The following is a 17,721-nucleotide window of genomic DNA, read 5'->3' as shown; positions in this document are numbered from 1 at the left end:
GGCGTGCGGCGGCCGCGGGGCCTGGGAGGGAAAGGGCGCGGAGGCGGGACCGCGGCTCCCTCCCACTCCGGGGGGAGCCCAGGAGGCGGCGGTGCTGAAGCGCCAGCGGAGAAGGAGGCAGCACAGCGGAGAGGCGGTGAGAGCGCGGGGCGCTTATGGACCCCACCCCCGGCTCCTGCGGGGGGCCGGCCGCGCGCTCGGGGGAGGGCTGGGCTGGGGAAGGGGGGCGCTGGTACCCCCAGGGCGGGAAGCCGCGACCATCCGGCTCCCGGGCTTCGCCTGCGAGGCGACGCGACCCCCGAGGGGCCCTGGGCCGCGCCTGCATCCCCGCGCATCCCCGCGCGCCCTGCATCCCGGCCCCGGCGCGGGCCCCGGGGGAGGGGCGCGCTCGGGGAGCTGAGGAGGGGGCGCCGCAGGCGTGGAGCCTCGGAAAATCGCGCCCGCAGCCCGTGCCCTCCCTTCGGGCCGACCCCGAGGGAACGCGGGCGGTGACCCCTCGAGCCCCCCTTGCCAGCCCCCCCATCGGTTCCCCATTGTTCTCAGCCGATCGCTCTCCCGGGAAGGGGGAGGGGGTGCTGCGCTCTCCTCTTAAAGGGCCCTCTCCCCTTCTTGTCTCCCGGCAGGTCGCGAGCACGAGTGGGGTGGGGCGTGCCCACGGGCCCCCGCCCCCCTCGTCCCCCCCGCCCAGCTCCGGAGCCGCAGCCGGGCCGGCGGGCCAGGGGTCCGCGGCGCACCCTCTCCGCTGCGTTCTTCAGCCAGCCAGGCCTACCAGGACGCCGTGTGAAGCAGGAACAGGGGGGACAGGGACGCCCCCTTCAGCAGGAGCCGTCGGAGGGGCGGACCCGAGACCAGGCGAGCAGCCCCGCAGGAGCCAGGCTCAGGGTCTGGGACGCAGTCGGGAGCGCAGAGGGCCGGCTGGGCGCCGCAGAGCCAGCAGGCTGGCCCGGGCCTCCTGGGTGACAGGCCCTGCGTGGCTGGCTGGGAAGAAGTGACTGGAGACCTGCAGGAAAGAGACTGGACCTAGAGGAGGGGCGGCTGCCTCGCTGTCCTTGCTGAGCCCCGGGGACCAAGGAATTTAGAGCAGCGTTTCCCCATCCTGAAAAAGACGATTGCTGTCCAGAGCAGCACCCTTTATCTGAGACAGCGCTGGGGGCGGGGGTCCTTGGGGCCTGGAACCTCACCCCACGCTCCTTTAACTGGGGCCTCTGGGCCTCACAGAGGACCCCGGGTTCGCAAGGAGGCCTTCGGGGTCCCGGCCCCTGCGGCTGCAGCAGTGGCCATGTCAAGGCCAGGCCAGGGTGTGATGATGCCCGTGAACGGGCTGGGCTTCCCACCGCAGAATGTGGCCCGGGTGGTGGTGTGGGAGTGGCTAAATGAGCACAGCCGCTGGCGGCCTTACACGGCCACCGTGTGCCACCACATCGAGAACGTGCTCAAGGAGGACTCCCGTGGTTCTGTGGTCCTGGGGCAGGTGGACACCCAGCTGGTGCCCTACATCATCGACCTGCAGTCCATGCACCAGTTTCGCCAGGACACAGGTGAGCAACCCCACCCCCCCCCCCCCCCCCCCCCCCGCTGGCCAGGCCGAGACCGACAGTGTCACCATCACTGTTGCAAAACACCGCCTTTCGTGGTGGTGGGATGCTAAAATCCCCTCAGCATCCCCGAGGAGGGAGCCTGGGAGACTGCTCTGCTGACCCAGCCTTGCTCACCTCCCCCCAAAAAGGGATAGTCTCGCCTAGTCCAGCTCAAGACTTGGGTTCCAGTCCAGCCTCTTCTATGCGTGGTAGGGCCTTGGCTGAGCTTCAGCTCCTCTCTTAGCCTTGGTTTCCTCGCCTGTAAAATTGGTGGGTCAGTGTCTCCCACAGCTGTGTGAGGATCGAGTAAAATCGCGCTCACTGAGCCCAGAACCTAGAAAACCTTAGCACTCCGGGAAAGGGCTTTCCATGCACTTCCTCATTGGATTCTCTCCCAACAATCACAGATCCTAATACTATTGAATTATTATTATTATTATTATTATTATTATTAGTCCCATTTTACAGATGAAGAAACTGAGTCTCACAGAAACCAAGTGATTTAAAAATTTAGAGCGGGGATTTAAGCCCAGGCAATTGAGTTCCAGAGCCAACACTCTTGGCTGGTTTCCTGTACTGGCTGCAGGTGTTGGTGGTGTTGGGATGGGTGTGAGGGCGGTTGGTAATGATGGAGGGAGGGGGTGAGGTGGCCGTGATGGAGACAGCGTCGGTGGCGATGTCAATGATAGTATTGACTGTGGACTTGGTGGTTGTCTTGGGGGGGGGAGGGGTAGCGTGATGGGGCAATAATGATGGAGAGAATGAGGTTGGTGGCCGTCTTGGTGGTCGTGTGATAGGTAATGATAGTGACAAAAATGGTGAGGTCCACGCTCAGCATTCATGTTCTGGAAGCACGCCATCCCTGTGGAGGTCTCTGGGAGTCGTCGCTCGCTGGTCTCCGACAAGCTTGGTGGGCAGTGGGGGGTGGTGAGTGCCTGCCTCAAGGAAGCTGCCAGAGAATCCTTGGCACCTTTGACCCCAGGGACCGGCTGAGGGAGGTTTGGGGGAGTTCCTGCGAATCCCTGCGTGACAGAACCGCACGTAACAGCCGTGGAGATAGTAGGACACTTCCCTGCCCTCCAGAGCTGTTCAAGACGGTAGCCGCTAACTACATGCGGCTATTTAAATGTATGCTAATTAAAATTAAACTTTAAAATTCAGTTCCTCAGTCCCACCAGCCGCATTTCAAGTGCTCCGTGGCCACGTGTGTCTCAGAACTACCATATTGGACAGACAGCATAGGTCCGGAGCACCGTCATTGTCACAGAAAGTTCTAGTGGGTAGCTACGCACTAGAACATCGCTTGGTGCTAACCGAGTGGTGCTAACCGAGTGTGGGGACGCAGATGAATTCATAATACGTGGTTTCGGCACATCTGTGATTCCACAGCTCCAGGCATTGAGTGTGGTCACTGGTGGTGCCAGGCATTCATTCATGCTGTCGTACAATCACTTATTGATCTCGCTGGGCGTCAGACCCTGTGCTAAGCACTAGAAAAACACATGGCGCAAGACAGACCGGGTCCCGGGCAGAGGTTCACTGGAGGACCCACACTGGAGGTCCCAGGGAGCGAGCAGTCACGTAACGCACAGATGAGCGGTTGCAGGTCTGAGAACATGAGATGAACCCCGTGTACGGGGGGGTGACAGAAGATTAACCTCAGGAAGTGATGTTTGAACGGAAATATGAAGAATGAGTGAGTGGGGCAATGTTCCAGGCAGAGGGAGCCGTGCGTGCAAAGGCCCTGTGGCAGGAAGGAGCTGAGTACATTCAAGTCCGCTGTGTTAAGAGTGCAGTAAGTGAGGGAGAAGTGGTGCAAGCCGAGGTTGGAGCAGAGCCTGGACGGCCGTGAAAAGGGCTTTGAATTTTCTCCTGACGGTAGAGAAAATCACCATTAACCCTCACGCCCATTCTTCCAGAGAGGCGCCGAGCCCCAGATGGAGAAGTGAGAAATGCTAGGCGTTCCCTGCCCTATTCATCTGGTTTATCCTCTAACCTTCTCTGCTGGAGGGCAGGGGTCTGACATCAGGAGGAAGTGGGTTTTCTCCTTGGCTTGGTGTTTGGCTTTCTGCAGGTTCAGAGCCAGCTCCGGGTGTGGACATTTTCCAGGGCCTGGCTGGGGGTGGGGACGGGCACTTGGAGGCAGGGATAACCCCACCCAAGGCTGCCACTTTGGCCCCCTGGTCCTTGGCCCGCTGTTTCGGGCCCCTTTCCTTTCCTAATCCCAGCACCCCCACTTGGGCCCCTAGCTCCCCAAACTCCCTCCATTCCCCCTTTCAGCAGGCCCCTTAGTCTCAGTGGCAGCCCGTTTATGGTTCAGCTTTGCTGAATCCCCCAGAAGTGCAGCTTCAGTTACTTCCCTACGCCTCCTCCCCAGGGCTGTTCACCCACACCTACCCCCTGTTTGCCGGAAAAGGGAAAAAACCACTCGTCCCTCAGCAGGCTCCTGGGAGCCTGCCAAGACCCCCCAGTAAGGGAGGAAGGCCTGGAAACCTGTGGGGTGGAGGGGGGCACCTTGGTTGTGGAAAGCTGCTGGAGGGAGGGGCAAAATGCCTCCCCAGCAGACACATTATTCTGTGTTCCCCACTTCTCCCAGAAGTAAAACAAGTCAAGAAAGGACATCTTGTCCTCACTGTTGATGGCCCAGAAAAGAGCCCCAAGCAGGTGTCCTCAGCTCTCTAGGCCTCAGTATCCATCTTGGAAAAGATTATGATTCTCCCTCGCATGCACTTTCTCCCCCCCCCGCCGCCTCTCTCTCTTCCCCACCCCACTCCCACCATCACACACGCGCAAAACAGTATAAAGCTATAAAACCAAAAGCTCACGTACATGTACTGAAATGAACACAGCTTCTATCTAGATTTTCTAATTGTAAAATTCTTGATAAGCTCCCTGAAGCCGAACTTTAATTTTGGGGGGAGGGAAGGGGCAGTGTGCCTCAGCTTTGCCAGTGCCCTAACACTGGAGCCGATGGGCTTTCTGACAAGGTCAGACAGTAAATATCTTAGCCTTTGCGGGCCATACTGTCTCTGTTGTAGGCGCCACCCTCTCCCTTGGCGAGAGAAAAGCAGTCACAGACAGTCAGCAAATGAACAACTGTGGCCGCGTTCTAATGAAACTCGTTATGGACCCTAACGCTGGAATTTGTATAATGTTCACAAGTCATGAAATATTCTTTCGTCCCCCCCCCCCAACTGTTGAAAAGTGTAAAAACCACTCTTAGCTCGCGGGCTGTGCAAACGCAGGCGGTGGGCGGATTTGGCCCACGGGCTACGGTTCACCAACCCCACCGACCCCTGCCCTGTTGTGCTCTCAACCTGCCCATGGGGTAACACAGCCCTGCCACACCCGTCAGAGCCTCTACTGAAATACACGCCTCGCGGTGTGGGCCAAGGTGCGTACGCGTGTGCACACCCACCCACACGGCACCAACCCGCTTGTATACCACCGACGCCCAAACGCCCTGTCTCTGTGCCTGTCGCGCAGCCGGCGGAAGGAAGCCCAGGTGTGAGGCTTGGACCACAGGAGAGAGGCCAGGCCCGGTCCCGTGGGGCTGCTGTTTGTTCAGCCGGTGCCCCCTCACCTCTTTCCTGCCGGGCTGTTTTCATCACTCCCCGTGGGAGGTGAGGTTCCCTTTGAAGCCCTGCAGGTCCAAGCCCACGTGTGGGGGGGAATGCTGTGACCCTGGGCCACGTGATGTTCGAGCAGTCACCGTGGCGTCCCAGGCACAAGGCTGGAAGGGAGAGCCAGAGTCAGGCAAAGCACAAGGCGGGCGCCCTCTTCATAGGTGTGTGCTCTGCAGTATGTTGACCTTCTTGCTGTATCGCGTGCTGTGTCCCCCAGCTTTCCTCATCTTCCTCTGTGTTGAGCTGCCCCCTGCCACAGGCAAACCAGGCGTTCACAAATGCGAAGCCAAGGTCAGTGGGCTTGCCCGGGTGGTTGCAGCATCCGGTGGCAGAGCTGGACCCGGGAGCCATCCGGGGTCGGCTCCCGCCGGCAGCCGGGAGATAATTCGGGAACCGCTTGCTGCCCCCCCTGGCAAGGCCACAGCTTCCCTGAAGGTTCGTTGGCCCCCATCCTGCTGTCGGGGTGACAGCTCACCCAGACCCAAGAGTTTCCACCCAGTCCCCACAGCTGGACAGAGATATGACTTAGCCACTTCCCAGATAACTTCCAGATTCCTCCCTGGACCTCCATGGCTGGGGATAGAGGGACGGGCCAGCTTTCTGGCTGATTGGTACCAAGCCCACATCATTCCTTCTCTGGGTAGCTTGGGCTCCACTCAGCCCTGCTCACTGCCCTCATGTGGATGTCCTATCTGAGGACAGGCTTAGGCTGTGGGAAACCAGTGGGTCCGCCCAGAGAGGGAAGCAGCCATCACCAGGGCAAGCACCGCCAGAAATCAGACTCTTAGGCAGGCTATTGTCAATGGAGAGACTGAGGCCCAGAGAAGGCGGGCCGGAGGTCACACAGCCAGCCAGCCCCAGCGTGGAACCCAGGCCTCTCGGACGGGTCTCAGGGATGGAGAAAAAGGTGACCTTCGGTGCCGGGATGACAGAGTCCCCTCCCCCTTCTCCCTCCAGAGCTCTGCTGGGGCTTGTTGTCTGGGAACGGCCTATGTAACCCCAGAGGCCTCCAGCACCAGCTCCCTAGTCACAGGACCCCTGGGGACCCTCTCCTAGCCAATATGGGGGGGGGGGGCTCCTACGGCTGGGCCTGACAGCAGAGGCCAGAAGGATGATGTATGTTTGGGCGGGGGTGGGGGGGGTCCATCCCATGGCAGCAGCAGGTCCAACTAATCTGTTCATGGGTGTCTGTCATTACCACCTGTCACACTGCCCACATTCACACCGCTACGGACCCACCCCCTGGCCCCTGGCTGCTTTTCTGGCTTCAGGAGCTGCTGATTCTTTTTTTTTCTTTTTATTTCTTTATTTCGAGAGAGAGCATGCACACACGTGCACGTGAGTGAGCAGGAGAGGGGCAGAGAGAGAGAGAGAGAGAGAGAGAGACAGGACCCTTGCCAGAGTGGTTTCAGAGCTTTGCAAAGGCGGAGGCAGACACATAGCATGGGAATAGCGGTCGAACCCTCTGACTCGGATATATAGAGTTGAACTGCAGGCTGGCCCCTTGCTAGCTTGGTGACCCTGGGCAAACCTCTTAACCTCTGGGAGCCTCAGTTCCCTCCTCTGTAAGGGGGGAGTAACAATAGTGCCTACCTGAGAGGGCTGGCTTGAGGATTAAATGAGATAATATAGGTAAGAGCAGGAAGAATATTACTTTGGACGCAGTTATCACTCAAGTAGGACAGAGGGTTACATGCTTCATAGGAGAGGTGCGGGTTGCCTTGGGCCAGTGACGCGGGCAGCGTGTGCCTGGGGGCTCTGAGAGCGAGGACTTCCTCGAGGAGGAGTCCTGCAAGAGTCTGTATTGTTTGAGGAGCACTTCCAGGTGGAGGAAGCTGCATCAGGAAGGTCCTGGAGGAAGCCTCAGGCCTGGGGGGAGGAAGGAGGCTGTGCTGGAAGAGGGGAGGGGTAAAGGAGGCCTCTTGGGTCCCACTGGGCATCGCCAGGCTGCCAGCTGCTGCCCTTTAGCGGGTGGGCCCCAGGGGACCCAGAGCCATGCTGAAGGACCAGCCTCGTTAATCATGGGCCCTTGGAGGCCAGAGCTGAAGCATGCTGGGGCTGGGGCGGGGAGGGTGGCTGATGCAAGCATATCCTTACAGTCCATCGGGCTCCCTCCACCCAGCCAGGGGGCGTCACCCCATTTTACACACAGCAAAGCTGAGGCTCAGAGGGTGGGGAGCCTCCTGCCAGAAGAGACGGAGGGACATTCAGATCCAGGCCTGCGGCACCCACCCCATGCGAGGCCGGGCGGCCCTAGCACCTTGGACAGCGCCAGCAGCGCCTTGCCCAGGCCTGTGGGGGGTTGTCCCCGGGATCCTGAGTCGGATCCCGCTCACGGCCAGCCCCCTTCTCTCTCTTCTCCCGTCCCCTGCGCCTCCTTCACCCCTCTCCATCCTTCCCTGCTTTCTCCCAACCCCCCAGCCTCCTCTTTCCAAGGGAGCTGTGGAGTCTAACCCAGAGGTGAGGGAGGTGATGAGCGCTGTGGCGGGGGAGGGGATGAGACCGATTGGCGCTATTCTATTACCAGTAAGGTGGGGCGGGGCTTTGATGAAGCCCTCAGGGAGGGTAACGGTGGCCGTCCTGGGTCCTGGGGAGGGGAGGGGGTGGGGTGACAGGGGCTCCGTCGGCCGTGATGGAGGGTGGGAAGAAGCTGATAAGCAGTGAGGGGGGAGGCATGGGAGTTCTAGTGGGGAGGTGATAGAACACGCGATTGGAAGGTAATAAGGAAGGGTCAGGGTGGGGAGGTGATGGGGTAGGACTGGTCACAGCAGCGGTGCCCACTCAGGCCGTGGATGGTGGGGTCCCTAGTTCCCCTCCCCAGGGTGGAGTTCTCAGGGTGTGGAGCGTGCCCGGGGCCCTCCCAGCCTACCCTCCCCCAACGTCTGTGTCTCCCAGGGCCTCCCCTCCCACTACTCCCGCATCACACCCCAGGTAGCCCCTCCCAGGACAGCCTCCAGCCCCACGCGGCCTCCTGATTGACACAGATACCCCCACCAGCCCCTGGCTGCCCCTGGCTGATGCCGGCTGAGGACGTGGGGCCCCAAACCTGGAACTGGCTGCCTCAGGGAGCCTTGCGGGTGAGGCCCGGGCTCCAGGTTCCCTTCCCAGCAGCTCTCTGATATTGGGAGTGGGGGTGGGGTGCAGGCTTGTGACTTTGGGTAAGCTGCACTTTCTCCCTGAGCCTCCCTTTCTCCTCTGGAATGTGGGGCCCGACACCAGTACCTACACATGGGATTGCGGTCAGTATTAATTCCTTCATTCATGCAGTAGGAATGTCATGAGCACCTACTATGTATGTGCCAGGCACTGTCCTAGGCCCTAAGGATGCAGCAGTAAACAGGACAGACAAACCCTCTTCCTCAAGGCCCTTCTCTGTCTGGTGTGACGCAGGAGGCCAGGCACCACGGAGGTCCCAGGATGTGGGGCTGTTCCTGACCTTGGGGCCCCAGGAGCTACCAGCCTAGGGGCTCAGTCTCCTCTGGATCCTTTGTGGCTGTGTCCTTGCTCTGCTCCCCTGGCCAAGCTCCTCTCCCTCTCTGGGCTCTGGAGTGGCTCCAGGCTGCCACCTCCACCTGCCCAGGCAGTAATAGCAGGCCGATGACGGGGTATGGGAGGGAGTCTGGCACCCGGCCCCGGAGCTGAATGCCCTGAAATGCAGAACAAAGGACAAGGCAATCAAAGGAGGCAGCGCTGGCGGCCAGGACAGTCCTGCCAGCAGCTGCAGCACGGCCACCTCTTCTCCCGGTGACAGGCCTTTGTCCCCTCTCCCTCCAGCTGTAAGCAGAACTCGCCAGAGGAAGCATACAGCTTACCTGGAAACACACCATTATGGGGCCCTCCTAGGCGCCTCTGTTCTAGGGAACGAAGGTTCATTCATGCCAACGCGTGAGTCACCCGGTCCCGTGGAAGTAAGAGAAGGGTCTGGGCTCTGATTTCTAGGTGATATGGGCCAAGTCCCTGTCTCTCTCTGGGACCCAGTTCCCCCTTCTTGACAGTGGCTGAAAATTCAGATGCTTACAGAGTCCAGGCAGCTAGTAAAAGTGTGTGCGGTGGCTGGGAAGGCAAAGGTTTCCAACCGCTGTTCTCTAGTGCTTGGTACACAGTAGGTGTTCAATAAATACTACAAAGCATGAATGCGGTGACCGTGACTCGGTTTCTGCTAACGGTTGCCAAGGAGGCCAGTCCCTCTGGCCACATCTTTGGATATTTTGGGATGTTTGAAACCCAGACTTGAGTGAGTCTACCCCAGTTTTCAAAGGCGGGTCATTTTTGTCTTTCTTTTTTTCTTTTTTTTTTTTTTTCAATGTAAATAGCATGCCGACCACAACAAACACATCCACCACTAACTTGCAATCTTCAGGCTAGTCGTTTCTAGCATTCAGTTAGGTTCACTCGTGTGTATTTATTCGGTCCTTCCTTCCTTCCCTCAGCTAGCATTTTCCAAGGGCCTATGCGTGTGTTCCCGGCTATCAGGGGATGCTAAGGTGGCTGAAAGCCAGCCCAACTTCTGAGAGGCGCCCAGGCTGGAGGGAACGCAGTCTCAAAATCTCAGCGAGCTACGTGCTTTAATGGGGGCACTGCAGCTGCAAGGTGCCGTGGGAGCCCCAAGAAGGGTGTGATTCTCCCTCAGTATGGCAGGGAAGATCCCAGGAGGACAGTGCTTGCGCTGAACCGGCAGGGAGGAAAATGGGCTGGGGGAATCGAAGGACATTCCAGACAGAGGAAATGGCACGTGCAAATACTCGGAGGCACAGCCACGCACAACGTGTTCAGAAAAGAACTAGAAGTTGGGTGTGGCGAGAGCGTGAGACGGCACAGACAGCTTGTGATGGGTCAGAGATGAGCTGAAGAGCTTAGACTGATTCCTAAGGGCACTAGGGAGCTATTGATGGGTACTGAGCGGAAGAGTGATGCGGTCAGACTTGAGTTTGGCTCTGGCTGCCACGTGAGAATGCGTTGCAGGGTGCAGGGGGCGGAAGCTGGGACACGGGGCAGAGGTTACTGCCATAGTAACCTCTACGAGGTTAGGAAGGAGACGAGGAAGGAGAGCCTCAGAGCAGTCCGGTCAGTCCCCCGGGGCCACACAGCGGTCTGGGAGATGCCGACTGCTCCTTCCCGTTCCCTGTCCCCTCGTTTCCCCGCATGCAGCTCTTACTGCTGTATCAGGGGGTCTGAACCCCAGTGTGCTAGAAGCCGGGTGACCGAGAGGCCCCGCACGCGGCCCATAACGTGGGCACATCCAGCTGCCAGCAGCCTCTGGGACAAGGGCCTTTCGAAATCGATTCGCAGGCAGTAGCCTGAGTGCCACGCGGCCCCTCGGCCTTCCTCACCCCTCCCCTCTCCTCTCCATTGCCCCGGCCTGGCTGCCAGCCCACCCTGGGGAGCCTGGGCCAGCTTCAAACGTGCCGAAACCGCTAATGGGCCACGGCTGAGCCTGACGAGTCCCCTGGGAGAGTTTGAAGGGAAACAGAACACGGCGGGATTATCGATCACAGCGTGGGAGGGGAGGGGCGGGGCGCCCTGGGGCCCCTGCCTGCCGGGGGTTCAAATCCCAGCCAGGCCTCTGCCCCAGCCACGCCTCCTCGTCTTCCCAGGGAGCCTGAGTCTCCCCATCTTCCAAGGGGGGGCTGATGGGAGTGCTCGAAAGCCCTAGGGCTGCCGTGGAGACGGGTGGTGCACAGACAGAAACCGCCAGCACAGGAGCTGGATAAATCGGGCCGCCTGTAGCTGCCTTGTCAGAGGGAGTTGGCCAGCCGTGCGGACAGTCGGGGAGGGCCAAGGGAGAGGACCTCTATCCTGGAAGGTCAAACGGCAGGCTGGAGCCTCCGCCGCGTGCCGTGCCCAGCCTCCGTGCATCAGTCTCCTCCTCTGGAAAATGGGCTGGTGGGAGCAGGGCAGTAAAGGCGGCAGCGACGGGAGTCAGGGTGTGGGTCTGGCTAGACCACTCGCTTGCATGGAATATCGGGCATGTTCCTAAGCCACTGGGTGCCTCTGCTTCCTCACCCCTAACGTGGGGTAATAAAATCCCTACCCCATGGGGCCGTCATGAGGATTACCCAAGTTGACGTGAACCTGGGCCATGCGAGTGTGTTCTCTGACTGGGTCCTAGGGGTGTTAGGATTACTTCTGGGTTGGTGGAGGGGTCAGTAAAGTCCCTCACTGGGGCCTGGCAGCCAGTGGGTGCTCAACTCAGGCTCAACCCGCTGCCCAACCCCTGATCTCAGGCCTCAGCCTGGGGCAGGACTCCCTCCGCCGGACAGGAAGTCCCATGGCTACCTCCCTCTCCCACCGAGCCCTCCTTCCCGTGGGGGTCTGGGTGCCCCCACCCTGAGATCACTTCCCTCCGGGAAGCCACCTCCAACCCCCCCCCCCCGCCCCTGGGGCTGGCCCAGTCCAGGGAGGAACCCTCTGGAGTCTGAGGGGTAGGCAGGAGGGCATGGGGCCCTCCCTTCTCTCCAGAGTCAGCTGCCTCTTAATGCCAAACGCTGGGTGCTGAGATGCCCACACGGCCCACCCCCAAGAAGGGGGTCAGATCAGTACCACGTTCTCGGGGCAGAAACCTCGCACAGCTAAACACAGTGAGTGAAGCTGAGGTAAGGTAGTGAGTTCCCCATCACGGGAGGTATCCTAGGCCGGGGCTACCACTTAGCTGAGTTGAACCCCTGAGAACCGGTGCAACCTGGCCATTCCATTACTTCACGAATGGAACATCAGTCCCGGCCCTCCGGAGGTTTCACTGCTCTGGGCCTCCGTTGCCTCATCTGTAAAACAGGAATAATTCTGGTCCCTCCCTGGAAGGAGGGATAAAATGAGTTAGTGAAGGAAAGTGCTGGGCACGGCATCCGGCATACAGTGGGTGCTCAATAAATGCTAGCTCTGTCGTTCTGGCTGTAGCTACTGTCTGCCCCCATCCTCTCCGCTCCCTGCTCTCCCCTGTGTCTTGTCTCCCCTGACTCTCCCTAACTGTCTCAGTGTCTAGGTTTGGCGTTTTGTTTCTTTACGCCTCTCACCCTCGGCCTCCCTCTCTGCCCCCACCCCCCACCCCCGGCCTCTCGTCGCACCCGCCTCAGCATTTCCCGTTTCGATCTTGGTCTCCCTACGGCAGTCTCTCTGGGCATGTGTCTCTCTCTCTCTCTGTCTCTCTGTGTCTCTTTCCCCCTTGTCTCTCGCTCTGCTCTGTGTTTCCATCTCTTTCGTGGCCTCTGTCCCAGGCATGAGCTGCTTATGGGCCGCAGTGGCCGTGGCCGCCCCCACGCCCGGCCTCAGTGCATGGCCAAGGCCCCTTTCCCCTCAGTTCAGCTGGAACAAGACTGCAATTTTTCAACCAGACATTCTTTTTTTAATTTCTTTTTTTTAATGTTTATTCATTTTTTTTTTTTTTTTTGAGAGAGAGAGACAGAGCGTGAGCAGGGGAGGGGCAGAGAGAGAGAGACACAGAATCCGAAGCAGGCTCCAGGCTCTGAGCTGTCAGCCCAGAGCCCGAAGCCGGGCTCAAACCCACGGATGCGAGATCATGACCTGAGCCAAAATCGGACGCTCAACCGACTGAGCCCCCCAGGCGCCCGTCAATCGAACATTCTTAAGAAACAAAGCGGAGTTTGGGGGACAGGTAACCAAAGCAGACACACAGAAACAGGCCTAGAAATGGTCCAAGCTTGACACAGTTTCCTAAATTGCCACGGGGGCACAGACCCTCATGGCCGGCACAGCTGGGTGCCCTGGAGACCCAAGAGGGGAGCGGTCTGCTCGAGAAGGCCCAGCTATGCCTCCAGGCCCCCGGTTTCCCAGGCTGAAGAACCTCAGGCCCCATCTTAGACCCATGGTTCTGGCCAAAAATCTAGGCCAAAGCCGCTGGGCAGGAGAAGCGCTCCGGCTCCCTTGGAAATCTAAAGATCGCGGCCCAGACGGGTCACTGGGGAACCAGCCGGCCCCCCTCGGCCTGGTCCACGGCCAGCCGGAGCCCGAGGTGGACGGATGGGCGGGCGGGCTGCAGCGGGTGCCGCAGGGTGCAGGGCCCGGCAGGGAGGACAGCAGCTGCCCTAATTACTCCCGCTCTCCAGGTTCCAATCTCGTTTGAAAAGGACTCCAGGGACGCAGCCTTTAATAACTACCAGTAAACAGGCAGGAAAATCGATACCTGGTAAATAGAGCCCTGGAGAGAGGGACGCCTGGGCTGGCTGGTCCTGACCTGCTGGGAGGGGCCGTCGGAGTCCTTTGTTGCAGAGCTGGCCAACACTGGCCTCTGGAACCCTGTCCCCCCCCCCCTTCCCCGGGGACCCCGGGTGCGCTTTGGCTCCTGAAGCCTCCGCTCCCCCTCCATTAAAACCAGCCTCTCTCCTCCTCTTTCCCTGACTCGTGCCAAGTAGGTTGCCTGTTTCTGTTGCAGACGCCTCCTTTGCACCAGGCTTTGTGCCTGGCGCTGGGAACGCAGGCGTGGGTCCGACCTGGTTCTTGTCCTCCTGAGGGTCATCAACCAGCGAGGGAGATTAAGCACAAAAACGAATTAATGACAGCGCAAGGACAGGTGTGCAATATACAGCTGCATGTCCCAGTCGCAGCGGCAGGAACACAAAAGCGCTTCCGGGAGGAGGTAGACGCATGGAGGGTTTTGTTGGATGAATAGGAGTTCACCGAGGGAACAAGGGCCGGGAGAGGGGGAATGGGGGTAATGTGTGATGTAATAATAACAGCCGTCTCGGTTAACATTCACCGAGCACTTACTGTGGCCGAGCATCCTGCTGAGCCCCTAGGACAGGCATTGTCTTGTTCTGTCCTACGGTGATTCTTTGGCGTATGTATTAATACGCCCATTTCACAGATGAGGACACTGAGGCTATGTGTGGAGCCAGGATCTGCAATGGCCTGTGAGACTTCTGAGTTGTTTCTCTCAACCACTTAATTCTACACCTCCCACCTCTGCCCCTGCCCTGCCCCGCCCAAGTCACGGATGCACAGGGGTGGTTAAATAAAGCAAGTTCCCATCCTTTCCTTTACCATCCCAGGGGTATGGTGCCTCAACCCTCCCAGGAGGCTAACGGTGGTGCCTCAGGCCCATCAGACCCGAAGATCATCTGTCATGAGCCCTCACTCAGGAGCAGAGCAGGAGCAGGATCCAGAAAGGTTTCCTACAACCCCTCTCAGGCCCGTCCTAGAGGAACACCATTGTCCAGGAAAAAAATCAATATGCACGCACTCGATTACGATGATAAATCAGACATCAGAGTGAGGCAGCCCGAGAGGCCCCGGGGGGGAGGTTTGCCTATGATTGGCTTGACCAATATAGGCGTCCAGGGACATCACCCTCACGTCAGTGGCTACAACTCTGTGCCTCAATTTCCCCAGCTCTCAGGGTCTGACCGGGCAGGGGTAGTCAGTCCATAGCCCTTGGGTTCTGATAGAGGATCCCTCGGACAGCTCAGGAGAGAGAAGCCTGAACAAGGCAGGGGGACGTGGGGGTCCTCAGGAAGGTCCACGGGGGATCCCCACCCATCTGGTTGTAGATCCCTGGGCCAGGCACCTTGGAATTGCGCCCGTTAACAGTGGAAATGCCCTCCATGTTGTGAGGGCCTACTGCCTGCCAGGCTCAGTGCTTGCCAGGGATACAGCAGTGAGCAAAGCAGTCGACTAAGATCCCCGACCTCTTGGGCTGACAGCCTAGTGGGAAGAGACAAGGAAAAAAGAAAGTATGCAGATTAACCTATCATATCAGGCAGTGCCGAGTACTGGGAAGAAAAAGAAAGCAACAAGACGTGTTCGAAAGGTGGTCTGGGAAAGCCTTCCTGAAGAGGTGGCATCCGAGCAGAGACCTGAAAGGAAGGAAACTATGAGAACATCTGGGACCCACTGAGTCAGATTCCAGGTGGAGGGAACAGCAGACACAAAGGCCCGAGGCTGGATAGTGCTTGGGGCGCTGGAGGAATGACAAGGAGGCCAGGGTAGCTGGAGTGGAGTGAGAGAGAGGGAGGCGGTAGGTGATACGTCAGAGAGGAAGACGGGACGTTGTGGCCTCACGGGGCTTGGTAGGAGCTTTGTAGACAACGTGGGACTTTGCGGGTCATGGCGATGACTTTGGCTTTTACTCCAAGCGAGGGGGGAGCCCTGAGAGTATTTTGAGCAGGAGGGAGATGTAATCCGATTTGCATTGAACAAGATCCCGCTGGCTGCCACGTGGGGAACAGACTGCAGATGGCAAAGGGAGAAGCAGAGACCAGCCGTGAGTCTACTGCACCAGTCCAGGCAGGAGAGACCCAACGGTCTAGACCTGGTAGAATCAAAGCAGGGAGGAGAAGTGGTCGGGTGTGGGGTTTGTCTGAAGGCGGAGGAGGTGACTGGCGTTACTAACAGACTGGATGTGAGGTGTGAGATAAGTCAGGGATGAGTCCGCGTTTGGGGGCAGCCGGGAGCACAGGGCTGTCAGCAACTGCCAGGAGGAGCACTTCGTGGGGAGCAGATGCAGGGCGGGGAGGGATCAGAGCCCTGCTCTTAGCAGAGCTGAGTTTGAGATGCCTGTTGGACCGCCACAGGAAGGGGCCAAGGAATCAGCTGGGCTTTGCTGGTGCCCATTTTGGAGATGAGAAAGCCGAAGCCAGGGCTGTTGAGTCACCTGGCCACAGTCACAGAGCTGGCAAGCTGGGCAGCTGGGCCTTGAAATGAAGTCTGTCTGCCTCCCGGCCCTGGAGCCCAACCCAGACCCTGGGCTCTGTGGCTATTCTCGCCGAATCCTCCCTGCAGCTCTGTGTGGGGGGGCGGGTGGGTCATGGGTTAGCGGCACCTTCATTTTCGAGATGGGCCCCCCCCCCCCGGACGTAGGGAGGCTGAAGGGACCTGCCCACAGTTGAGGAGCAGTCGAGCGCACAGCCTTCCCACAGGTGTGCCAAGTGAACCCAGCAAAACGATCCCTCCACTGTAGTCCCGAGGCGCAGAGCAGGCTAAAGCCTCTGAGAAGTCCTGCAGCCCGGACCTTGCCTTCTCTCTGTTTCGCGCAGGGTCCCGTGGAGCCTGGCTCTCGGGGATCGCCTAGAGCTTTGGGAGACACTCACCTGGCTGGGGTTATCACGCGGGCATGTGCATTCTGAATGAGCACTCAGCGCGGAGCCCTCGAAAGCGCAGTGGGCCAATGCGCGTTAAGGGAAGGCACAAATGAACAAACAGATGAGTGGAAAACAAAAGGATTGGTGGGCGAAGGGATGGACAGATGCAGGAATTAGCAAAAGGCGTGGAGGAATGCAAGGGGGAGTAACCAACCCCCACACGGATCGCTGTCTGGACCAGTGAATGCGCTCATGCATCCGGCAGATATCTGCCGAGTACCTACTGTGCGCAGGCGCCGAGGATACAGCAGGGAGTAAAACCGAGTCCCTGCCTTGGTGACATTCTAGCGAGAGGAGACAGAAGACAAGATAAATAGGTAAAATATAACTTACGCCAGATGGAGAAAGCCAAGCGGGGATGGAGAGAGAGAAAAGGAAGGATGTGGAGGGGTGGCACATTTTTAAATAGGGTGGCGGTAAATGAGGGGATGACTGAATGCTTGCATTACATTACCGAGTGAGGAAAGAAAGAAAAAAAAGTATCAATGAGGAGCATCCGGGATGGCTGCAGGCTTGGGAGAAGGATCTAACGAAAGAAGGAGCGAGTGAACGAGCCCAGGAGGATAGGAGTGCAGGAACTAAGGCATGAATGAATGAAGGAGCCAATGGAAGAATGATGGAGGAGAGGAATTAGCGCTGGCATTCGAGCGCCGATGAGGGGGATGGGTGAAGGCAGTCTGGGATGGGTGAGCTCGCGGAGGCCGGGGGGCCCCGGCACGCCCCCCACTGGCCCGAACAGTCCCCACCCCACCCCCACCACGCCCTGGCCCTTCCCGTCCCCGGGGCAGCGGGGGTGCCTGCCCGTCCCGTCCCGTCCCGTCGCGCCCGCCCGGCCCCCCCGCTGTGCCGCCCCCGGGGTGGGGGTGGGGGTGGGGGTGGGGGGAGGGCCCCCCCGCTCTGACCGCCCCTCCCCCTTGTGAGCGCAGGCACCATGCGGCCGGTGCGGCGCAACTTCTACGACCCGTCGTCCGCGCCGGGCAAGGGCATCGTGTGGGAGTGGGAGAACGACGGCGGCGCGTGGACGGCCTACGACATGGACATCTGCATCACCATCCAGAACGCCTACGAGAAGCAGCACCCGTGGCTCGACCTCTCGTCGCTCGGCTTCTGCTACCTCATCTACTTCAACAGCATGTCGCAGATGAACCGCCAGACGCGCCGGCGCCGCCGCCTGCGCCGCCGCCTGGACCTGGCCTACCCGCTCACCGTGGGCTCCATCCCCAAGTCGCAGTCGTGGCCCGTGGGCGCCAGCTCGGGCCAGCCCTGCTCGTGCCAGCAGTGCCTGCTGGTCAACAGCACGCGCGCCGCCTCCAACGCCATCCTGGCCTCGCAGCGCCGCAAGGCGCCCCCCGCGGCCCCGCCGCCGCCGCCTCCCGGAGGGCCGCCCGGCGCGCTCGCCGTGCGCCCCAGCGCCACCTTCGCGGGCGC

General features: G+C 59.6%; 1 protein-coding gene across 1 annotated transcript in view; it reads left to right on the top strand.

Moving 5' to 3' along the window:
- Window positions 1–628: 628 nt before the first annotated feature.
- Window positions 629–17,721, top strand: part of DTX1 (deltex E3 ubiquitin ligase 1) — a 34,409-nt gene continuing 17,316 nt past the window's right edge. The window contains exons 1-2 of the mRNA XM_049619583.1: window positions 629–1,538; window positions 17,220–17,717. Coding sequence (XP_049475540.1) covers window positions 1,280–1,538; window positions 17,220–17,717 — 757 coding nt within the window. The 5' untranslated portion in view covers window positions 629–1,279. The remainder of the gene's footprint in view (window positions 1,539–17,219; window positions 17,718–17,721) is intronic.

Source organism: Panthera uncia (genome assembly GCF_023721935.1).
Source record: "Panthera uncia isolate 11264 chromosome D3 unlocalized genomic scaffold, Puncia_PCG_1.0 HiC_scaffold_8, whole genome shotgun sequence".
In the NCBI taxonomy this organism is placed as follows: Eukaryota; Metazoa; Chordata; class Mammalia; order Carnivora; family Felidae; genus Panthera; species Panthera uncia.
The sequence above is the reverse complement of the archived record's forward strand: the minus strand, read 5'-3'. Positions and strand labels throughout refer to the sequence as shown.